Source organism: Martes martes (assembly GCF_963455335.1).
Source record: "Martes martes genome assembly, chromosome: 4".
In the NCBI taxonomy this organism is placed as follows: Eukaryota; Metazoa; Chordata; class Mammalia; order Carnivora; family Mustelidae; genus Martes; species Martes martes.
This window is the reverse complement of record NC_137891.1, coordinates 153,218,804-153,239,509: the sequence shown is the minus strand read 5'-3', so window position 1 is coordinate 153,239,509 and position 20,706 is coordinate 153,218,804. Positions and strand designations below refer to the sequence as shown.

At 38.5% G+C, this 20,706-nt stretch overlaps 1 protein-coding gene across 2 annotated transcripts in view; it reads right to left on the bottom strand.

Annotated features, from left to right (window-relative positions):
- Positions 1–20,706, bottom strand: part of AGBL4 (AGBL carboxypeptidase 4) — a gene marked incomplete at both ends in the record, with an annotated part of 1,559,236 nt that overhangs the window by 501,520 nt on the left and 1,037,010 nt on the right. For both annotated transcript variants that reach the window (XM_080800716.1, XM_080800715.1), the window contains one exon: positions 7,396–7,612. In XM_080800716.1, coding sequence (XP_080656842.1) covers positions 7,396–7,612 — 217 coding nt within the window. The remainder of the gene's footprint in view (positions 1–7,395; positions 7,613–20,706) is intronic.

Below are 20,706 nucleotides of genomic sequence, written 5' to 3'. Positions count from 1 at the left end.
AAATCGCTTTAAAGGAACAACAACAGGGACGCCTGGGTGGCTCAGTTGGTTAAGCGGCTGCCTTCGGCTCAGGTCATGATCCCAGCGTCCTGGAATCGAGTCCCACATCGGGCTCCTTGTTCAGCAGGGAGCCTGCTTCTCCCTCTGCCTCTGCCTGCCTCTCTGTCTGCCTGTGCTCACTCTCTCTGACAAATAAATAAATAAAATCTTAAAAAAAAAAAAAAAGGAACAACAACAAAAATCAACTACAGGAAGACTTCTCTGCTAAAAGAAGCTAATGTAAACCCTTGTTACATTCCATTCAGAACAAGAGAGGCAATAGTCCTATTCTGCTGTAGAAGGCTTATATTGCCTATAAAATTTTACATTCAGTTCTGATATTTTATAAAGGAAGTTAACAACATAATGTCCAGAGAACAACGAAGAAGGCACAAAGTTTAGAAACCACAGAATTTGCAGAAGTGTACAATTGTGGGGGCAGAGGAGGAAAAAAAGGACTATCCCATAGAGGACTCAGGAGGGGGTGTGGTCACTGGCTTGCATCTTTGCAGACCTGTCCTGGGGCTATAGGAGCAAGTATGTGCTGCGAAGTAGACCCAGAGGGTGGACCTAGAGTCAAAGAGAGGGGTTACAGGGAGGTGACTCTTTCTGGGAATGCTGAACTTTTTTCTCTTTGAAATGGGGCTCAGGCTGCCTCAAGAAATGTGTGAGCAGAGGCTGAAAGTCGTATTTCTGGAATGTTAAGAGAAGATACTGGTCTATACAATTTGGGTCCTTGCCCATAGGACATTCCTAATATATTTGCTAAATTTGAACGTGACCACTATAGTCATCGCCAACTCTAAATATTGTGTGAGATCTTAAGGTCAGAAAGACCAGCTTTTTAGGCATTTCTATGGCATTCCCATTTTTATTTATTTTTTTAAAAATATTTTATTTATTTATTTGACAGAGAGAGAGAGATCACAAGTAGGCAGAGAGGCAGGCAGAGGGAGAGAGAGAAGCAGGCTCCCCACGGAGCAGAGAGCCCGATGCGGGGCTCGATCCGGGCACCCCGAGACCATGACCTGAGCCAAAGGCAGAGACTTAACCCGCTGAGGCACCCAGGTGCCCCTCATTCTTATACATGGTGTCGTGGTGGTAATTTTCCTTCAGGTACTTTTGGCAAACAATTATCTCTGTCTATAGGAGAAAAAAAAGCCAGATGGAAAGACAGGCAGATCTGCTGTCACCAGTAAGTGCAGCCTGGAGATGGAAGAGTTAAGTGCCACAATGATCATGATCCTTCCAGCCTGGTTCCTCACTGTCCTCATATATTTACAAATATAAAGCTGGAGAAAACTGACATACCCATTTAAGTGTTTTGGAAATTGACCAAAGACATACAACAATCTCAAAACTGTTATGCTTTAAAAACTGCTGAACTTTGGATAATAAGAATGAGAATCTGTGATATGCCGTGGTTGTTCCATCTCCCCCAAGCTTGGTGAATGCAGGGTTCTGTCAGGGCAGGAAGGAGGACTGGAAGTTTTTCTGTCATAGTCAAAGGGACTCAATTTGGAAAAGTGGGCAGTGCCCACACCTGGAAGTATTGTTTGTGGAAACTATCATCACAAAGGTTGGCAAGTAAGGAGGGCCTGCATTTGCATAGCTGGGACAAACACATGCCTGGCTGAGTCTGAGTGCAGGCTCAGTAGAGACCTGAGAAGGCTCAAGCCAGTCACACACTCCTTAACAAACCTGAAGCTGCACAAATGCTCATGGTAAACACAATACAGAAAGGAAAGTAAAAGCCAGGGCAGATTTGAAAATTGCCCAAACTTTGACTGTGTGCCCCATTCCCACATACAGATCCATTGACAGAGGATGGAAACCTTATGGACCCAGGGTAGGTGACCACAAACTCAGCCCAATAATAGCTGACCATTAACCTACAGAGACACAGGGTTGACTCCCTAAGAATCCAGACTTAAAAATCGGAAAGGAAAAAAGAAAAATGGAGCAAAAGCACAAGAGAAAGATACCAAGATAATTCACAGGTAAAGGTCAGTCTTTTCTACAAGCAGTGCTAGAAAAATTGAATATCTGTGGGCAAAAAAATATGAGCTAGACCCTTACCTCATGACATACATACAAAAAATAATTCAAAATTAATCACAGACTGATATGTAAGCAAGATCATAAAAAATTTCTAAAGAAACATGGGGGAAAATCTTTGTGGTTTCCAGTTGGGCAAAGAGTTCTTAGATAAGAATCCAAAGCATGATCCATAAGAGAAAAACTTGATAAATTAGACTTCAAATTTTAAAACATCTGTTCTTCAAAAGATATGGTGAAGAGAATAAACAGATAAGGCATAAGGCATAGATTAGAAGGAAATATTTGCAAAGCATGTATCAGACAAAGATCTTGCATTAAGAATATATAAAGAACTCTCAAAACTCATTATAAGGACACAAATAACCCAATATTTTTAAGTGAGCAGGATTTAAACTGACACTTTATTAAAGAAGATACATGAATGGCAAATTAGCCCATGATGAGATAATCAACATAATTAGTCATTAGGGCAATACAATTTAAAATCACAATGAGATACCACTACATACCCACTAAAATGATTAGAATAAAAAACATAGATAATTCTAAGTGTTAGCAAAAACATGGAGAAACTATAACGCTCTCTCCTATATTGCTAGTAGGAGATGGCACTACTAACATGGAACACGTGTTCTTCTATTTTAAAATTCGACAGCTTTTTTTTTTTTTTTTTTTTTTGAGAAAGAGAGAGAGCATGAGAGGAGAGAGGTTAGCAGGAGAAGCAGACTCCCCGCCGAGCAGGGAGCCGGATGTGGGACTCCATCCCGGGACTCCAGGATCATGCCCTGAGCCAAAGGCAGTCACTCAACCAACTGAGCCACCCAGGTGCCCACAGCTTTTCTTTTTTTAAGTTTGAACATGAACTTCCTATATGACCCAATAATTCCACTCCTAGAAATCTACCAAAAGAAAGTAGATCACATGTCCACTCAAAGGTATGCACGTGAATGCTCATAACATCATTATTCATAATAGCTCCATCTAGAGAATAAACAAAACGTGGTATGTATCTTTTCAATAGAATACTATTCAGCACTAAAAATGAACTACTGATACATGGTACAACATGGCTAAATCTCAAAAATACAATGCTAAATGAAAGATGCTGGATGTAAATGATTTCATTTATATGAAATATTAAGAGATGACAAATTTATAGTGTCAGAGAAGATCAGTAGTTGCTAGGGTTGGGAGTGGAAGTGAGCATTAACAAAGGAACTTTTTGGGATGATGGAACTGTTCTGAAACAATTGTGGTGATAGTATAAAACTCTATAAATTTACTAAAAATCATAGAACTGTACCCTTATAATGGATAAATTATGTGGTATATTAATTATATCTCAATAAAGACAAGAACAATTAAGATAACAAGAACAACAAAAAAAGATTTTTCCCAAAATATATTTATTTTAAATGTCAGATTGCAGCATTGATGGATGTTCAAAGGGATTTTGTTTGGTGAGGTTAGAAGGGGCCAGTAGTGAATAACAAAATAAGATGCCATTTTGGATGACATAGTTTGTAGCAATAGTAGCTATGGACATGGTGATTAATAGTTCCAGCACTATTCAAAATCTTCTTTCTGCCTACTTTCCCTAAGATCTGGAGGCATGTTTAGCCTTCCCACTTATAATTATCCTCCCTCTAAATTGGAATAAGGATTAACTAATTATAGTCGTGTCTTCAGACACGAACCATACCAAACACCCTGGTAATGAAGAATTGTCCTGTCTGCAAAAGTATGCCAGAAAGCCTTAAAGTCTCTGGCACCTGCTTTGAGGTCCAACCCATAGAGTTTCCCTAAAACGATTTGGCCAGCACAGGTATACCCTGTACTTCCATTAACTTTAATTTCTTAAAATGCTGTTTTGGATAAGGCAATCTCTAATCTACTGAGGCTCTCAGTAGGTCCAATGTAGAAAGTGTCAGTGTTGTATCAAAACATCAGGATGTGGTGTTAGAAGCCATAGGTTTAAACTTTGTCTCTGACATGAACTAGCCATATAACTCTAGGTAAGTAACTTATTCTTTAGCCTTAGATTATTTATCATCCAAAATGGGATAATTTTGCCTACTCCATAAAACTTTTGTGAGAAATAAGCAAGATGATATGCATAAAGTACTTGACTCCACATCTATAAGTACCCCCTCCAATTCCTTAATATGACAATTAAAGCTTTCTAGAATTTGGACCCGATATTCCTATTTATCCCAGTCTTCTGGGAGAAAGATTCCCTATTCTAACCAAACCAGACTTCTAACCAATTGTCACCATGCAATGACTGGCTGTATCCTGCTGTCTGTGCTGCCTTCTCCCCAACTCTGTATTTAGTATTTCTACCCATCTTGTAAGACTCAGCTTAAAGCCTATCTTCTCCCTGATGGTTTGTCTGACCATTAACTCTCTAACAACTCATGAGATCCTTAATTATATGCTTTAAAATATTACTGTTTGAATATGTCTTATCTCCTCAGGTATAGAATACATTTCTGGAAGAACACCAAGATTTGTTTTATATCCCCCAGTGCTCCTCACAAAATCTGAAGACAAGGGTCTCAACTTGTTTTTCTCTCTCTTTTTTTTTTTTTCCAGAGTAGTTCCTCAAAGAATAATTTGAAAACACCATTCAAGTCTAACTTTTTCATCTTATAGATGAAAAACTTGTGCCCAGAAAGAGTAAGTAACATCCAAGGTCATATGAGTAATTTGGTATTAGAGTTGAAAACAAAATTCGGGCTTCCTGTGGCAGAGATATCAGGCTGTCATTCAATATCAGTTTTCCTATGTATCTATAGGACTACCAATTTTTAGCTGGAAACTTGGTCACCCAGAACGAAGACTTCATGTCTCATCCTTCCTTTGAGAAGAGTGGATATGAGTTCTATGAAATGGAATAGAAGAGAAAGTGCTATGCAACTGCATCTTCTCCTTTCTCCCCATATCTTCTTCATCCTCTGTCTAAAACACAGATATGATGGTAGAATTCCATCCTGGATCCACACTGGATTCATTCTTCCATTCATTCAACAATCCATTTAATAGTCATTGAGTATGCACCTACATTCTGCCTGGCATAAATCTAAGAAGGGAATTGGAGGGACACAGGAATGAAATATACCAATCCTGCCCTTAAAATTAGAAGTCACAAGTATTGAATGAACTTATCACCATCTTAACTCATATCACAATTCACAAGTCTGGTGAACACTCATCTCAGAATTTCTCTGACAGTCTTATCTTAGATAATCTCTCTATTTCCAGTAATAAATTGTTGATCTATATGTATTTAATATGATCTACTTGCCTCTCTACAGTCACTCTCTGTCTTTCTCTATTTTCTCCACTGACTAGGGTGGCTTATCTGTATGGACTACATCAATGAACTCTCTTATCTTCTGACTTCTGGTTGGGTTGGTCAAAAAGGACCCCAGTAGGAAATCAGAGGGAAGTAACAGAATGAGTTCTATGCATTTATTTTTCTCAGCTCCCTCCCCGTGGGGTCATCTCAGGCTAACTTTGTTCCTTAACTGAAGGTCACTGTTCCACTCAAGGTTGCCCACTACATGGCTCTCTACTATTGGGTTTTGGTAACCATTCCTTCCCTTCACACCCTTTGAACTGTTAGTAGCCCCAAGGAAATGCACTATATCCTGTGGTTTCCCTACACACGGCCCACACCTTGTAAATAGCCCATTTATTAAACTCTCCTTGAATTATCCTAATGTGAGGCTGCCATCTGTTTCCTGCTAAGCAGGCTGACTGATACACCATGTGTCCCAATTTTCAATTAGAAACATACAGGCAACCAGATACCCATGCACTAACCAGAACCACTGTTAGGAAGACAGAGTTAAGGGAAGATATTTTGCAAAATCTTAGTGTATACTTCTGTCTATCTGAGACTACAAGAACATCATCGTGACCACTAGCTTTTAAGATCAGATTTGGCTCTCAGGTATCTGAGCCATACACAAGCCTTCTTTATCTCTCTCCTCTTTTGGGGTATGCTAGACTAGACTCTACATCTTTTAAACAGCCTTGTCTTGAAAACTTTCATTTAGAAGTGGGGCTCCCTTCTAGGTGGAACTCACAGTCCCCAATTTTCCACCAACATGTATCAGAACCTCGAGTCTAGTATTTTCTGCCAATTCCACCAGTATCCTCACTTAGGATCTTTAAAGTATTCAATATGCCTATTTTAGGGGCACAGCCCATAATTCTTAAAGAAAGAAACATAAAAACAATCACCTGCTTATTCATTATAAGTAACTGAAGTATCATTGACCACAAAGAATAATAGTAGGAAGAACAATGTATGCCTTTCCCAAAGTGTGCAAGTCCTAATCCCAGAAAACTATGAATATGTTGCTTTATATGACAAAAGAGACTTTACCAAAGTGACTAAGTTAAAGATCTTTAGACGGAGATATTATCCTGGATTATCTGGATGAGCCCAACATAATCACAAGGGTCCTTATAAGTAAAAGAGGGAGGCAGGAGATTCAGTGTCAGAGTGATGCATCATGAGAAAGACTAGACCAACCATTGCTGGTTTTAGAGATGGAAGGGAACTACAAGCTAAGAAATGCAAACAGCCTCTAGAAGCTGGAAAGAACAGGGAAATAAATTCTCTCCTGGAACCTCCAAAAGGAATGTAGACCTGCTGATACCTTGATTTTAGCCCAGTGAGACCAATTTCAGACTTCTCCTGAACTGTAAGATAATAAATTTGTGTTTGTGGTAAGTCACCAAGTTCATGGCAATTTGTTATGCCAGCAGTAGGAAACTAATACAGAATGTAAGACTGAAATCTCCAGACCCAGAGAACTAAACCTGGGAAGGAAGAAGGATTGGAAACTGATGGAGGGCAATGATGGAACATGTCGTGGGCAGCACAGCCAAACTGTGCACCACTCGTTAACCTGCACTGCAGGCAAGCTGAATTCATTAAAAGACAAACGTATTTTTTATCTCAGAGGCTCACTCTCATAAAATGCTTTCATACCTTTAACATGCCTGTAACACCTGGTAGGAGCCTCGTTGTTTTCTCACCAGAGTTTTTGTATCTTGTTAGAGAGCCTTATCAGCTTCAATTCAGAAGGACAAGCATCTGTCTCATATCTTATTCTGTGACTTACTGTTGGCCACAGAGGCAAAGAATGGCACAATAAAAATAATTATTCTTAGAAGTTCCAGAGCATATACAAAGCATCAATATCCATTGTCTGCATTCCATTAAAACCCACTGCTAAGCTTCTCCCCTAAGGCTGCCTGTTTCTGAGTAGGCCTTACCACGCTCTGACCCAGCTGCTCCCGAAAGAAGTAATCCATGTTTCTCTTTTGCAGGCTGTCAAGGTAATGCTGAAAGCGCGTGTATGTATATGGATAGCAGTAAGCAAACTGGTAAATATCTTCTTCTCGGTCAAAACAAAATGCAAAGGACATCACATAATTCTTCCTATGGTCCGGGCACCGGTAGTAGTAAACATTTTTAGGTGGCAGCCTTTGCCTGAAGATACAAACAAAAAATGTGGGCATATCAGACAATCATTTAAGCTTCAAAAGGTAATAAACAGGAAAAGAAAAACTATAATATCAAGAACTCCATGTAGTACCTGGGAACAACAATCATACCATCTATGGTCAAAAAGAGACCAGGATTTGGCAGCACTTTTTTCAAATTCCAGCCCTACCCTTTATTAGCTGTTTGGACAATGCAAAGTTAAACAAAGATTTTAGTCATTGTTTACTCCTATTTTGAGCACTTATTATATGCCTAGGCATTGTACTAGATTCTTGAGGTATAATGGTAAGTAAGATAGGCAACACATTTGTCCTCATGGAGTCTATACTCTTGTGGGGAAGCAGTCAATGAAATATTAACAATAATACACAATATAGTTACAGACTCTTTTTTTAAATTTTTAAAATTAATTTCTTTTTTAAAAATTTCTTTTAAGTGTAACAGAATTCATTGTTTATGCACCACACCCAGTGCTCCATGCAATATGTGCCCTCCTTAATACCCACCACCTGGCTCCCCCAACCTCCCACCCGCCCCCCCGCCCCTTCAAAACCCTCAGATTGTTTTTCAGAGTCCGTAGTCTCTCATGGTTCATCTCCCCTTCTAATTTCCATCATCTCCCTTCTCCTCTCCATCTCCCTATGTCCTCCTTGTTATTTGTTATGCTCCACAAATAAATGAAACCATATGATAATTGACGCTCTCTGCTTGACTTATTTCACTCAGCATAATCTCTTCCAGTCCCATCCATGTCGATACAAAAGTTGGGTATTCATCCTTTCTGATGGAGGCACAATACTCCATAGTGTATATGGACTACATCTTCCTTACCCATTCATCCGTTGAAGGGCATCTTTTAATTTCTTAAGGAATTTCCACACTGTTCTCCAAAGTGGCTGCACCAACTTGCATTCCCACCAACAGTGTAGGAGGGTTCCCCTTTCTCCACATCCTCTCCAACACACATTGTTTCCTGTCTTGCTAATTTTGGCCATTCTAACTGGTGTAAGGTGGTATCTCAATGTGGTTTTAATTTGAATCTCCCTGATGGCTAGTGATGATGAACATTTTTTCATGTGTCTGATAGCCATTTGTATGTCTTCATTGGAGAAGTGTCTGTTCATGTCTTCTGCCCATTTTTTAAAAAAAAGATTTTGTTTATTTATTTGACAGATCACAAGGAGGCTCCCTGCTGAGCAGAGAGCCTAATCCCAGGACCCTGAGATCATGACCTAAGCTGAACACAGAAGCTTAACCCACTGAGCCACCCAGGCACCCCATAGTTACAGACTCTTGAAGGCAACTAAAGACTGTGATGTTATGCTGAAATAAATAGGGGAGGCCTACTTTTCCTAAGGAAGTCAGGTTTTTGTGTTATAAAACTAATTCAGACCTTTTTAAAATAAGCTAATATGCATTGTAAATATTCAAGGGGGAGGAAAGAATATTCAGCATTTCTTTAAATTGTTATTATTGTTTTTCTACAGAGCATTCCATGACACTAATTTTCCACAGAAGCACTTTGGGAAATACTGCTTCAAATATACTGTGTAGGCAATTTTGCTAAGTCATCACGCTCATTCTCTAATAAGGAACTCTGAAACATATACATGAGAAAAGGCAAAATGTTCCAGTCATAATTCCCATAACTTCTTTACATTCACCCACACCATAGGGTCATTGTACTCTCTCATGCTGTATGACATCCAAATTACTCACATTGTTTTCCTACAGTGAATGTCTCTCACTTCTATGCCTTCAAAATCCTGTTAATCTTAGAAAACCCATCTCAAACTGTGTCTTTTCTAGGGTCATCCACTGACAATTCCAGACCTGTTCAGCTCCCACATTTTGTAGTAATTCTTGTTTCTTTATTGATGTCTTCTTAAGTCTTATTCACTAGGATCAGTTTGGAAGCTCCTTAGAGGCAGGTATTTTTCTGAGGGTTACTGGCAGGGTGGATGAAGGATGCAAGGCTCATCTGTAGGGGCTTGGCATTCTACTGAGAAGCCATGAGACACAGGAGCATGTAGAGGACAGTGTGAGGAGGAGGGTGTAAGCGATGAGGTTGAGAAAAAACAAGATTGGTGGTGGCTCCAGGTACAGTAGCCTGTTACTGAAAGAAAATTGTTAAGATATCCCAGAGCAGGACGAATACCCAACTTTTGTAGCAACATGGACGGGACTGGAAGAGATTATGCTGAGTGAAATAAGTCAAGCAGAGAGAGTCAAGTATCATATGGTTTCACTTATTTGTGGAGCATAACAAATAATATGGAGGACAAGGGTAGATGGAGAGGAGAAGGGAGTTGAGAGAAATTGGAAGGGGAGGTGAACCATGAGAGACTATGGACTCTGAAAAACAACCTGAGGGTTTTGAAGGGGTGGGGGGTGGGAGGTTGGGGGAACCAGGTGGTGGGTATTAGGGAGGGCACGGATTGCATGGAGCACTGGGTGTGGTGCAAAAATAATGAATACTGTTATGCTGAAAAGAAATTAAAAAAAAAAAAAAGATCTCCCAGAGCATTATAACATGCAGTTTGTTGAAGAATCTTGCTTCTACCTTGGTGTCTTTCTGAGGCTGCCTAAGTAGCCAGGGTGGGAAGTAAGGCTGTGGGCTTCCTGTGGAAGAGAAGAGGTTGCCAAGACACTAATTCTGTACATACAGCAGCTTGAATTTCTTGCCTGTAGCCCTGGATCTTGTGAATCTCACCCGAACATTAAGTGAAAAGCAGAGAGGGGAAGGAGACAAAAAATTAAGGAAGGAGAAAAGGAAAAGAAGGATTGAGAGAAGAATGAGAGAAAAGAGAAAGGAAGGAATGAACAGAACATGCACAGTATGTGGTCATATCAGTATTGGTTGTTTCTGGGGTTCATTCAGTACCTGATTTAATTCTCATAACTATTTGGTCAAGATAGGTATTGTCCTACTTTGCAGATGTGGTCATGGAGGCTCATAAAAGTTAAGGAACTCACCCATGATCTCAAGCAAGAAAATGATAGAATTGAGACTCAAATTTGTTTCTGATTCCAAGTCCAGTACCTAGAACACTCCTCCATAATCCCTCTTGATAAATTATGAACTTCTGGCATTCCAGATATGAGTGTGTGCAAAATCCAGGGGGCAAGAGAGAACAAGTAAAATGCTAGGACTGAAAGGAATTCATCATGGCTGAAGCACAAAGAGTGAGAAGGGAAATCATAGGAAAATGTGTCTGAAAAGGAAGGCAGAAGCTAGACTAGAAAGGGACTTTATAAACCAGGTTAAAGAGTTTAAAAATTATCCTGAAGTCCCAGGGTGCCTTTCAAGTTAGTGAAAGAAGTTAACTATCATGACTGTGCCAGTCCATAGAATCAATGATAGTGGTCAGAAGGACAGAAGGCTAGTAGCTGCACAGGTGTAGAAAACAAGACAGATTTGACTATGTTAGAAAAAAGTGGTTGAAGTGATGGGACATAAAGTCTAATAATGGTTGAGAACCTGAACGTGCTGAGGAGGGCAGAGCAGTATAGAGAAGAACCTAAACAAAAAAGGAAAGGGCTTTGCACATAAATGTCAGTGGTAGTATCAAAGGCTGTCTACAGATGTCCTTGGGCCCATCAACCAAATCCATTTGCCTCCTACTCCCACAGCCATCACAAATAAATACACAGGTAACAACAGTCTTCTTGTAATATAAATATAACTTTAAGAAAAGCCCTCCTAGGCACTCCTCCTTTCTAAAGAGATTGCTACCCTTCCTATTTTGAAATGTTGGGGCTACCCATGATGAGACAGAGAAATAAGGTCCTGGAAGGTGCATGGGGAGTTAAGAGAAAAGTCATCTCCTCCTTATATTTCTGTACATGGAGTAAGAGAATGAGAAGCTCTGGGGCGCCTGGGTGGCTCAGTGGGTTAAAGCCTCTGCCTTCGGCTCAGGTCATGATCCCAGGGTCCTGGGATCGAGCCCCACATCGGGCTCTCTGCTCAGCTGGGAGCCTGCTTCCTCCCCTCTCTATCTCTGCCTGCCTCTCTGCCTACTTGTGATCTATGTCTGTCAAATAAAGAAATTAAAAAAAATCTTAAAAAAAAAAGAGAATGAGAAGCTCTTCAGAGGGTAATGGAGGGAATAACAGCCTCCATATCAGGTCTTACTTCATTGTTTTATGTAGCAGATATTTGTTAAGTATCATGCACCAAGCATTTTTGATTAAGAGAAGAGGTAAAGGAAGCAATGGACTAAAAGACTGAGAAGTGATATTATTAACCATACAGCTGAGTTTCAGAGGAAAAGAGGGAAAGTTCTGGATAGAGAAAGGAACAGTGGAAAACCAAGATCAGGCCAGTGCAGAGAGAAGGCTATGGAAATAATAGGTAATGGTATACATGTGTGACATGATTCAAAATGTAAGAATGTGAGGCTGGTGGAATAACCTAGTCTCAGTGTTCCAGATTTGCATTCAAGAAGAATGCCAACTGAAAGTGGCCTGAAGGTCTCTCGACAGTGGTCTGTGATACTGGCTTCAGGCCCTGGCTCACAGATCTGAGCACAAGGTGAGCATGTCTTCACATGCTAGTGATTCCTACAGTGATAGGCCCCTCGGGTTATGATGCTGATGTTCTCAACTCCTCAGTAACTAGTATATCTGATCAGGGTCCATGCTTCAAATTCAATCACCCCAGTTTTTCTCTTATTCCAGCTAAGTTTAGCAACTTGATTCTGAGAGCCTGCCATCTCCACCAAATTTGATTATGTGATATCAAGAGAATTCATCTAATGCCTGCAGCTGTCTCAGCTCCTCTCCTGAGTGGTTCGGATGCCTAACCTGATTTGCAGACAGAGTGAAGGTAATGGGCCCTGGAGTAATCATTCAAGGAAGCCAAGATGCTGCTCAGGGCTTATATTTTCTAGACTCTGCTAAGAATACAAATAAAAATCTATTTGAGAGGAGCTCAGTAGGTCAAATTCATGAGGAATTTATTTATTTATTTATTTATTTATTTATTTTTTATTATTTATTTTCATGAGGACTTTCAAGTAACACAAAGGAGAGAGGAAAATAAAGCTGAGACTAAGTAGGAAAAATGTCTCTCTCATTTGTAATGCACTTCTGGTTTTTCTCTTATTTTGCTTATTATATTTTTACTATGTCTTAGGCATCATGTTAAATGTTTTATATGCATTATCATTTGAACTTCACAATAACCCCATGAGCCAGGGGTTATTAACATCCCCTTTACATAGACAAGAAAACCGAAGCTCAGAAAGGTAAAAAAATATTCCCTGAAGTGGCAGGGTTAGTAATCCACAGAGCTTGTATTAGACTCCAAGTCTTTGCTCATAATCCCTATGGTAATATGCCACCCTCCATTTTCCCCTTGCCATCCAGATCCTAGCCTTATTTCTGCTTCCAGAAAAATCTGCTCTCACAGTACTCTCTTGCTAAAGACTCTTCAAACAACTCCCTATCTATATACTCTGGTTTAGCCCACAAGGCTTCCTGAGATCTCTCTGTGATCTGGTATCATCAGCCAGTTCTTCCTCCTTGAACACTTTGTTTCATTCATACTGAGCTACTCACAACTCCCTAACACAATTTTATGCCATTCCTCCCACACCTCTATGGGATCTCTTTGTATTTGATCTTTTTTCCATTTGGACTGCCTTCCTTGCCATCTTACCTACTTGGTGAACTGCTACTCATAGATGTGGCATAAGGTAGATTGTCAAGGCCAAAATAATTTTTAAATGAACTAGTTAAATGATGGACAAAAGAATGTATAAGTAAATGTTTATTCTTTAACATACTCCTCTGAATCCTCTGACCATTTAATTTTCATTAATTTTTCTCTACTTTAACATATATTAAAATAAATTTAATAACTTGGTATGTCCCTTAACAATGAACAGCAAAAGTAAATGGAGATTTCTTCAAAGAAAGGTTAGGCTTTTTGAAGACAAGAAGTATGTCACATTTTCCCTCTCTTTCTCACTAGAAATGGCACAGAGAAGTTAACAATACTTGCTTATTTTAAAAAGCTATAATGAAATGAAAAGAAGACTCATCTCTGAAGAAAAATGGTAGATATCATAGGAAGGTAGATTTTAGTTCAGTATAGAGACTCTTTAGCATTCAAGTGAAGGGAAAGTAGAAAGGCCCATGTTACAGGGGAGTATGAGCATGGCAAGATTTATGGGATCCCCAAAAATAACTTCTTATACTTAATGTTAGGTGAGACAAGGCAGCCTTCTGATTCCATTTAATACAGTTAGTCTGAGGTATCACTGAAAACAATACAACAAATATGATAATAGTTGTTACAATTATAATTCCTAACATGTATACGTGTCACCGACCATGTGTATAATTTAAATACATTACGATGTATTAAGTCTTTTAATCCTTACAACCATCCCCTGAGGGTATTCCTATTATCCCAATGATAGGATGAAAATGAAGATGGGGTCAAGAATGCTTGTTCTTAAGAAGAAATTTGTCCATGACTCCCCAGAAGACTTCATAAAGGAAACAGTTCAACATTTGATCCTGCCAGAGATATAGAGATTCAAGACCTGGAGCATGTGCTCTCAGGACCTAGAAGCTAAAGGCTGATCCAGTTCTCGGAAAAAACTATCATCCTGGGTCCATACTGACAACTGAAAAGGGCATCCACATATGTGAGGGGACCCTCTAACGCACATCCTCAGATCCAGTCATGCATGCACATGTGAGTGAGCAAAACACACACACACACACTCACACACGTGCATGTACATACTGAACAAATTCACAGTCATACTTCATACTGTATACACCTCTCTATTATAGCCTCTTTTTCATTATATCAATTTGAATATATACCTTTCTCCACCATGAGATTGAGCCCCCCTGTCCTCTAGGGCAGGGATGATATATTATTCATCTCTGGTTCTTCAGGATCTGTGCAGGGCTTTGCATAGATGTTCTTGAAAATGCTTATGAATTGGGTAAATGAATATATTTGTGAATGAATATTAAGGGATTAACAAACTAGAATAAATAATTTCAGCCATACCAATATATGTATATTGTGCTCTCTCCATGTGAAACCAAGTCATGCCCTGATTATATTAGATTCTCACAAATCTCATGCCTTTAAAATGCTTTTCCTTCTCTCTGCAATTACCATTCCCATATTTTTCTACATAGTACTTCCCGATGTAGAGAAGTGATACCCAGGCTCAAATGATATTTCCTTTTTGAAAGTTTTGTCAGCAACTCCATGAACTAATTGCTTTAAATGCTAATTTAAATTAATATAGATACTACTGTAATTTCTGATTCATCTCAAAATCCATAGCACTTAGCATAGTGCTTAGCCCTGAAGAGGAACTCAAAGCATATTTGTTGAATTAATGAATGAGTGAATTTATTACTTAATGAATGAATGAATGATTCCTTCCCATTTATCATCCTCTCTGCCTTCTCTTCAAACTATCAGTCAAATTCCCAGTGCATCATTTTGGAGTTTAGCAGAACACAGAGGAAGAGAAGAAACTCAGGACCTAATGGAATACCCAGGGCTCTCTAAAACAACAGTATTCTCCGCCCTCCTCAAAAACCCTGAATGACAGGAGCACTAATTTCCTCTTTAATCTAGCAGAAAAATATGGATATGAATAGATGAGTTCCAATCCCATATTCTTTCTAGACACCAGAAACATTTTTTCTTCATATTAGCATAAAGGAAAATAATAATCCTTTTTTTCAGATTGTAAATTCTAAAGGAGGTATGCAAAACAAAGTCATTCAAATACTCCCAAAGGGAGTAACATATAGGAAGCACCTCCTGTATACTAATAACAAGCTACCTATTTGATGTACTATCTAACTGATAAACACATATTCTCCACACCACACCAAGGTTGTGCTTATTGAAACTCAGCCAACAATTGCAATTGCAGAAATAGTCTTCATTTTCCTTCTTGATTGACCCAGGGGTGGGAAGCAACCTGGCATCCAGTTTTTCCAGGTATATATGAAATTAAGTAAGATTTTGTCCCTCTTCCTTTCTTAAGAGCAGCTGAATCTCTGGTCTGTCATCCATGCTAACATGTGGCCTTTAGTTACATTTAGCTGGAATAACCTAGACCACCACCTGGCTTGAGCCAATGGAGCAGCTGGCATGGATGCTCACATTATAAATCTGCCCTTCCTAGGCAAACAGGACCCACTCCTAATTCCAAACCTATCTTCCCCCAAATAATTATAATGGTGCTCCTGTCACCAGCATATCTATTCTTATCTTTCTCCACACTTTGTCACAGCTAATCTCTTGGTGAGTCACAGGGATGGGGAGAAAGAGAGAGTGAGTGAGTGCTCAGATACAGGCAACACATTTTTTACACCCAGTGTCTAATCAGATTGTCATCTTATCAGAGGCTGATGGGCACTCGTAGTGGGAGGAGAGAGACAGAGCTACATATTGCCAGCTGAATTTTTGATAACAAAAAGACACTGCTCGATTCTTGAATTAACCTTTTTGTCCTACACACTCTATTGTTTATTTTTCGCAGTTTATTTTATATGTAGGGTTTTCACTTATTTATTTATTTTTGTCTGTGCCTTCTGGAGAAGGACACCCACACACTGTGGCAGCAGCTGTTTTTATTAATTCCAAGGCATTAAAAAATTAAAATTAAATCCAATTACTTTGGCTGGTTTAGAACCAGGGAATAGCTGAGACTGATTATTCCCCCTAGTCATGGACAGCAACAATATTCCTACCTACACGTGGCTGCTGGCAGAACAGTAGTGTAGCCAGAAATTCCAGGGACAGGCTCTCCATGCAAGGAGAGGCTCTAAGTCATGTATTCTATCTTCTCTATTCGAGATGCCTGAGAGGAAGCAAGAAGACACTGGACAAGATACTAGGATTGTTACAGTTCTTGGGAAGGACCCTTCCTCTCTTTGTGCCTCAGTATAAAATGTGGATACTAAAATGTCTCCTATATCCCTCTTATGGTTGTTATGACTCTTAGATGTAAAGGACTCTGCATTCAAAACTATCATTCGCTGGGATACAGGATGGTGTATGAGGCAATATCAGAGTGCTGGGTGCTTTGGGATGGGGTAGTAGGCTACAGCTGCAATGGTTCATGCTGGCACTGAAGTTTTATATCAGTTACTTTGTTATGGCATCATGGGCAGAAATACAATAAGGGTTCCTGGTGTGAGGTCTCTAAATTAGCATCTCCTTGTAATCCCCTTGCATGGGGCCTAGTGTATAGAAGGCACTCAATAAATATTTTGAATGAATGAATAAATAAGTTAGCCAGAGCTGAGTTTTGATTAAACGGACAGAACTATGTTCACTTCCAGCTGTGAATGCCTTTTAGAAATATAGTCATAGTGCAACAGAAAGAATGCAGGCTTGGGCTCTATTCTACTTCCATTACTTAACAGTCAGGTAGCCTTGGCTCTGGTTTCCCACATCTATAGGATGAAAATAATATCTAGCTCATGGATTTGTTTTGAAGATTTGAGATGAGATTTGTACCTGATATGTAACAGGTGCTGAGGAATGGTAGCTGATAATCACTATGATCTGTAGGATGGATAGTTCGCATCATACTATCTCTTCGTTCAGAATAATGAATTACAAACTCACACCAAGTGTCCTTAGGGTATGAAAGGGACAGAAAATGTGGGGTAGGGACAAAGGAATAAGTGACAAGGGATAGAGAACCATTTAAACATATGGTTAAGGAAGAAAACCAGCGACAACCCTGTTTTCTCTTCTTGACCCTTCCCATACCCGATATGACCAACACCTCTCTTTTAAAGAGGTATGCTGTCTGATAAAACTACCTGTGTCTGTATGGATACAGGAAGGCAGTTAACTCTTCCATGCCACAGATGGTGGTGGGAGAAATATTCAAAGGTGGTGCCCCCTGCTGGCAGCTTGCTATACCAGCCAACCACCCATGCAGCAACCAGATGAATGGAGCTTTCAGGTCACCAGTTGGGTGGACTGATAGGACATGTGTAAAATTATAGGTTAGGGGAATGTGAAATATGTTTGGGAAATAGAGACTGAGCAGTCCTTCTTATAGAGAATAGTTTAATAGCTTTTGGCATCATGTGGTGTAAATCTAAAATGATTTACTTAATTTTTTGGTTACTCTTAAAAAAACTTCACAATAAATCCTTTCACCAGCAATGAGCCTCCAAAATACAGAAGTGCATGTTTTAAGAAAGTTAAGTGCTAGCTTTTCATTTTTCATGAAATTTAGTAATGAACATGTAACTTGTATAAGATGTTTGTTGGTATTTATTATCCACCATAGGGGTGTACTGATAACATGACCACATAAAAACCAGAGAACATAAATCTGCTGAAGAAACGTCAGCATCTACTTGATTTAACAGTTATTTTAAGAAAACTTGTGCCCAAAGACTATAACTTACACACATAAAAGCAGGAGCATAGAAGAAAAATGATTGAGATTATTTTAGAACAGTCCATGTACTATAAATGAAAACCCACACTTCGGAGTGATGTGTAGTATCACTTTTATTTAGAGTACATGACTGTTCTTCTAAAATAATTTCAATCATTTTTAATTCCAAGTCTTCTTGTATATAAAGTGGTAGCCATTAATGTCTTTTCACTATTAACAGAACTAAAACCAGCAGTTTTAAATCAGTGTCATCAGATATTTCAAATAGAAAATAATTTAACTTAATTCCAGTGTAATGTAATTATTTTCAGCCAATTCATGGAATCAAAGTACAGTTTTTCTAAATTCATTCTGTTGAAGGTAAAATACTGTCTTAGTGGTAATGTTCTTGCTAACTCAGTAAAATAAAAAGTTAACACTAAAGATAAATTATTTATTTTTTCACTACAATAATATATGAATTTTAGTCAAAGCAATATACTTGTTAAATCAACAAACCTATGTAGTCGAAATTTATTTTGGTTTGCGGTATCTAAATAAATCATAATTGCATCCAAACAAGCTTCCATTTTCTACCTTCAAAATAGGAAATATAGTTCTCAAAATTTACACAAAGCAAGTGAACAATATTTTTATGAAGTTAATTGTAAACCACAAACACAATTTTTTTTTTCAGGGAGGCAGACCATGCTTATTTTCTTTACTGTCTGCCATCGATAGGATTTTAGAGATTTTGAGCCTTTAATAAGCTGCTGTGTTAAGCAACATTGATTTTGCTTTTTTGTTGTTGTTAATGAGACCTTTAAATTTTGTTAATGAGGCCTCTAAATGGGAAAAAAAATTTGGTTGCATGTTGTTCAAAATCAACTGGAAATTTCTAATCAAATACTCAACAAATGGAGTACCAAAGTATTTCAGCTTTTAAAGCTTTTATCAAATTGCAACTATTGAAAACAAAGCTTGCAAACAAGACATGACATTTATCTCTACAAAAGCATGGGAGGAACTGCATAAATTAAATGATGAAAGCACAACTGGAATACAAGATTGAATTTTGAAATTCAATGATTATACTTTGTGATAACTTACTTTAGGAGGAGAATTTTGTGATGAAGCTCCTATTTTTAATTGGAAATTTACACAATATATTGTGCCAGAGTAGTATGAAATTGAGAAGGCCTACAATTTTGCAGCATCTGTATTTGATGAAATTTAAGAGTCAAGAAGCATCTTATTTGACAAAAGTTGTTTTATAAAAAATACTAATCCAAGAAAATGTCTCTGGAGGGAGTAAACGAGAGAGTAACTATGAAAATATTTGGACTGAAATGTTTACATATTTCAATACTAAAAAGTTTACAACTGAGAATATCCTTTGTTTGGGAGAATTTGCTCTAAGTTTACCAAGTACTTCAGCACTTATAGAGATGCCTTTTCTCTAAGGATACTATGATCTACAAAGAAGAATTCGTTGAATGTGTCAACGATTTCAAACTTATTAACCACAAAATACAATTCTGAAGAAGACTCAAGGCAATGTCATAAAAAATAAAAATAATAAATATTTATCATAAAAAAGTTATTCTTCACAAATATAATAGTGACATAGTATTAAATACACATGTAGCTAAGAAACTGGTTGAAGCACGTGCGCTGAAAGTTATGGAATTAGTTTAAAGAAAATAAATAGAGGTTTTCCCAAAAATTCTGCTTTAATATACATATGGATATATATTTATTTTACTTTACCTTCTTTTTAAAAAGATTTTATTTATTTATTTGACACAGAGAGGGCACACAAGCAGGGGGAGCGGCAGACAGAGGGAGAGGGAGAAGCAGGTTCCCTGAGAAGCAGGGAGCCCCATGCAAGACTTGATCCTAGGACTCTGGGATCATGACCCAAGCCAAAGGCAATTGGTTAACCAACCAGGCCACCCAGGTGCCCCTACTTTATCTTTCACTCAAAACAAATCTTGATTATCTATCTATTTATTTATTTATGATTTTATTTATTTATTTGACAGAGAGAGACACAGTGAGCAAGGGAACACAAGCAGGGGGAGTGGGTGAAGGAGAAGCAGGCTTCCCACCAAGCAGGAAGCCCGATGTGGGGCTCGATCCCAGGACACTGGGATCACGATCTTAGCCAAAGGCAGACACTTAACAACTGAGCCACCCAGGTGTTCCACAAATTTTGATTTTAAAAAATAATTACTTTGTAAGTCCAGTGTAATAAAGCAATTGGTGAATATTTCAAAAAATATACAAAACTTTACTTTTAGTTTCAGTTAGAATGATAAATTTATGTGGTCCTACTCATCTGCCAACCTACTTGTTGTTCTTGAATGTCTTAAAGTTACCTAACATTCTACCTGATTAAAATGGATCTCCTGACCTCCTCCATACCTGGCCTTCTGAAAGTATTCCCAACTCAGTAAATAGCCCTACCATCTCCATCCATTCAACTGGACAAGACGGAAACCTCAGAGGCCACCTTGATGTCTTCTTCTTTTTCACTTTTTCCTTCCTTTTTTCATTCAATAAATTTTGCCTAAGAGCTTCTCATGTTGTACTCTTCTAGATATTGAGGAAGCAGAAGTAAAAAAAGCAATTCCATACTTTCATGAAACTTAAATTCTAGTGAGAAAGACAGAT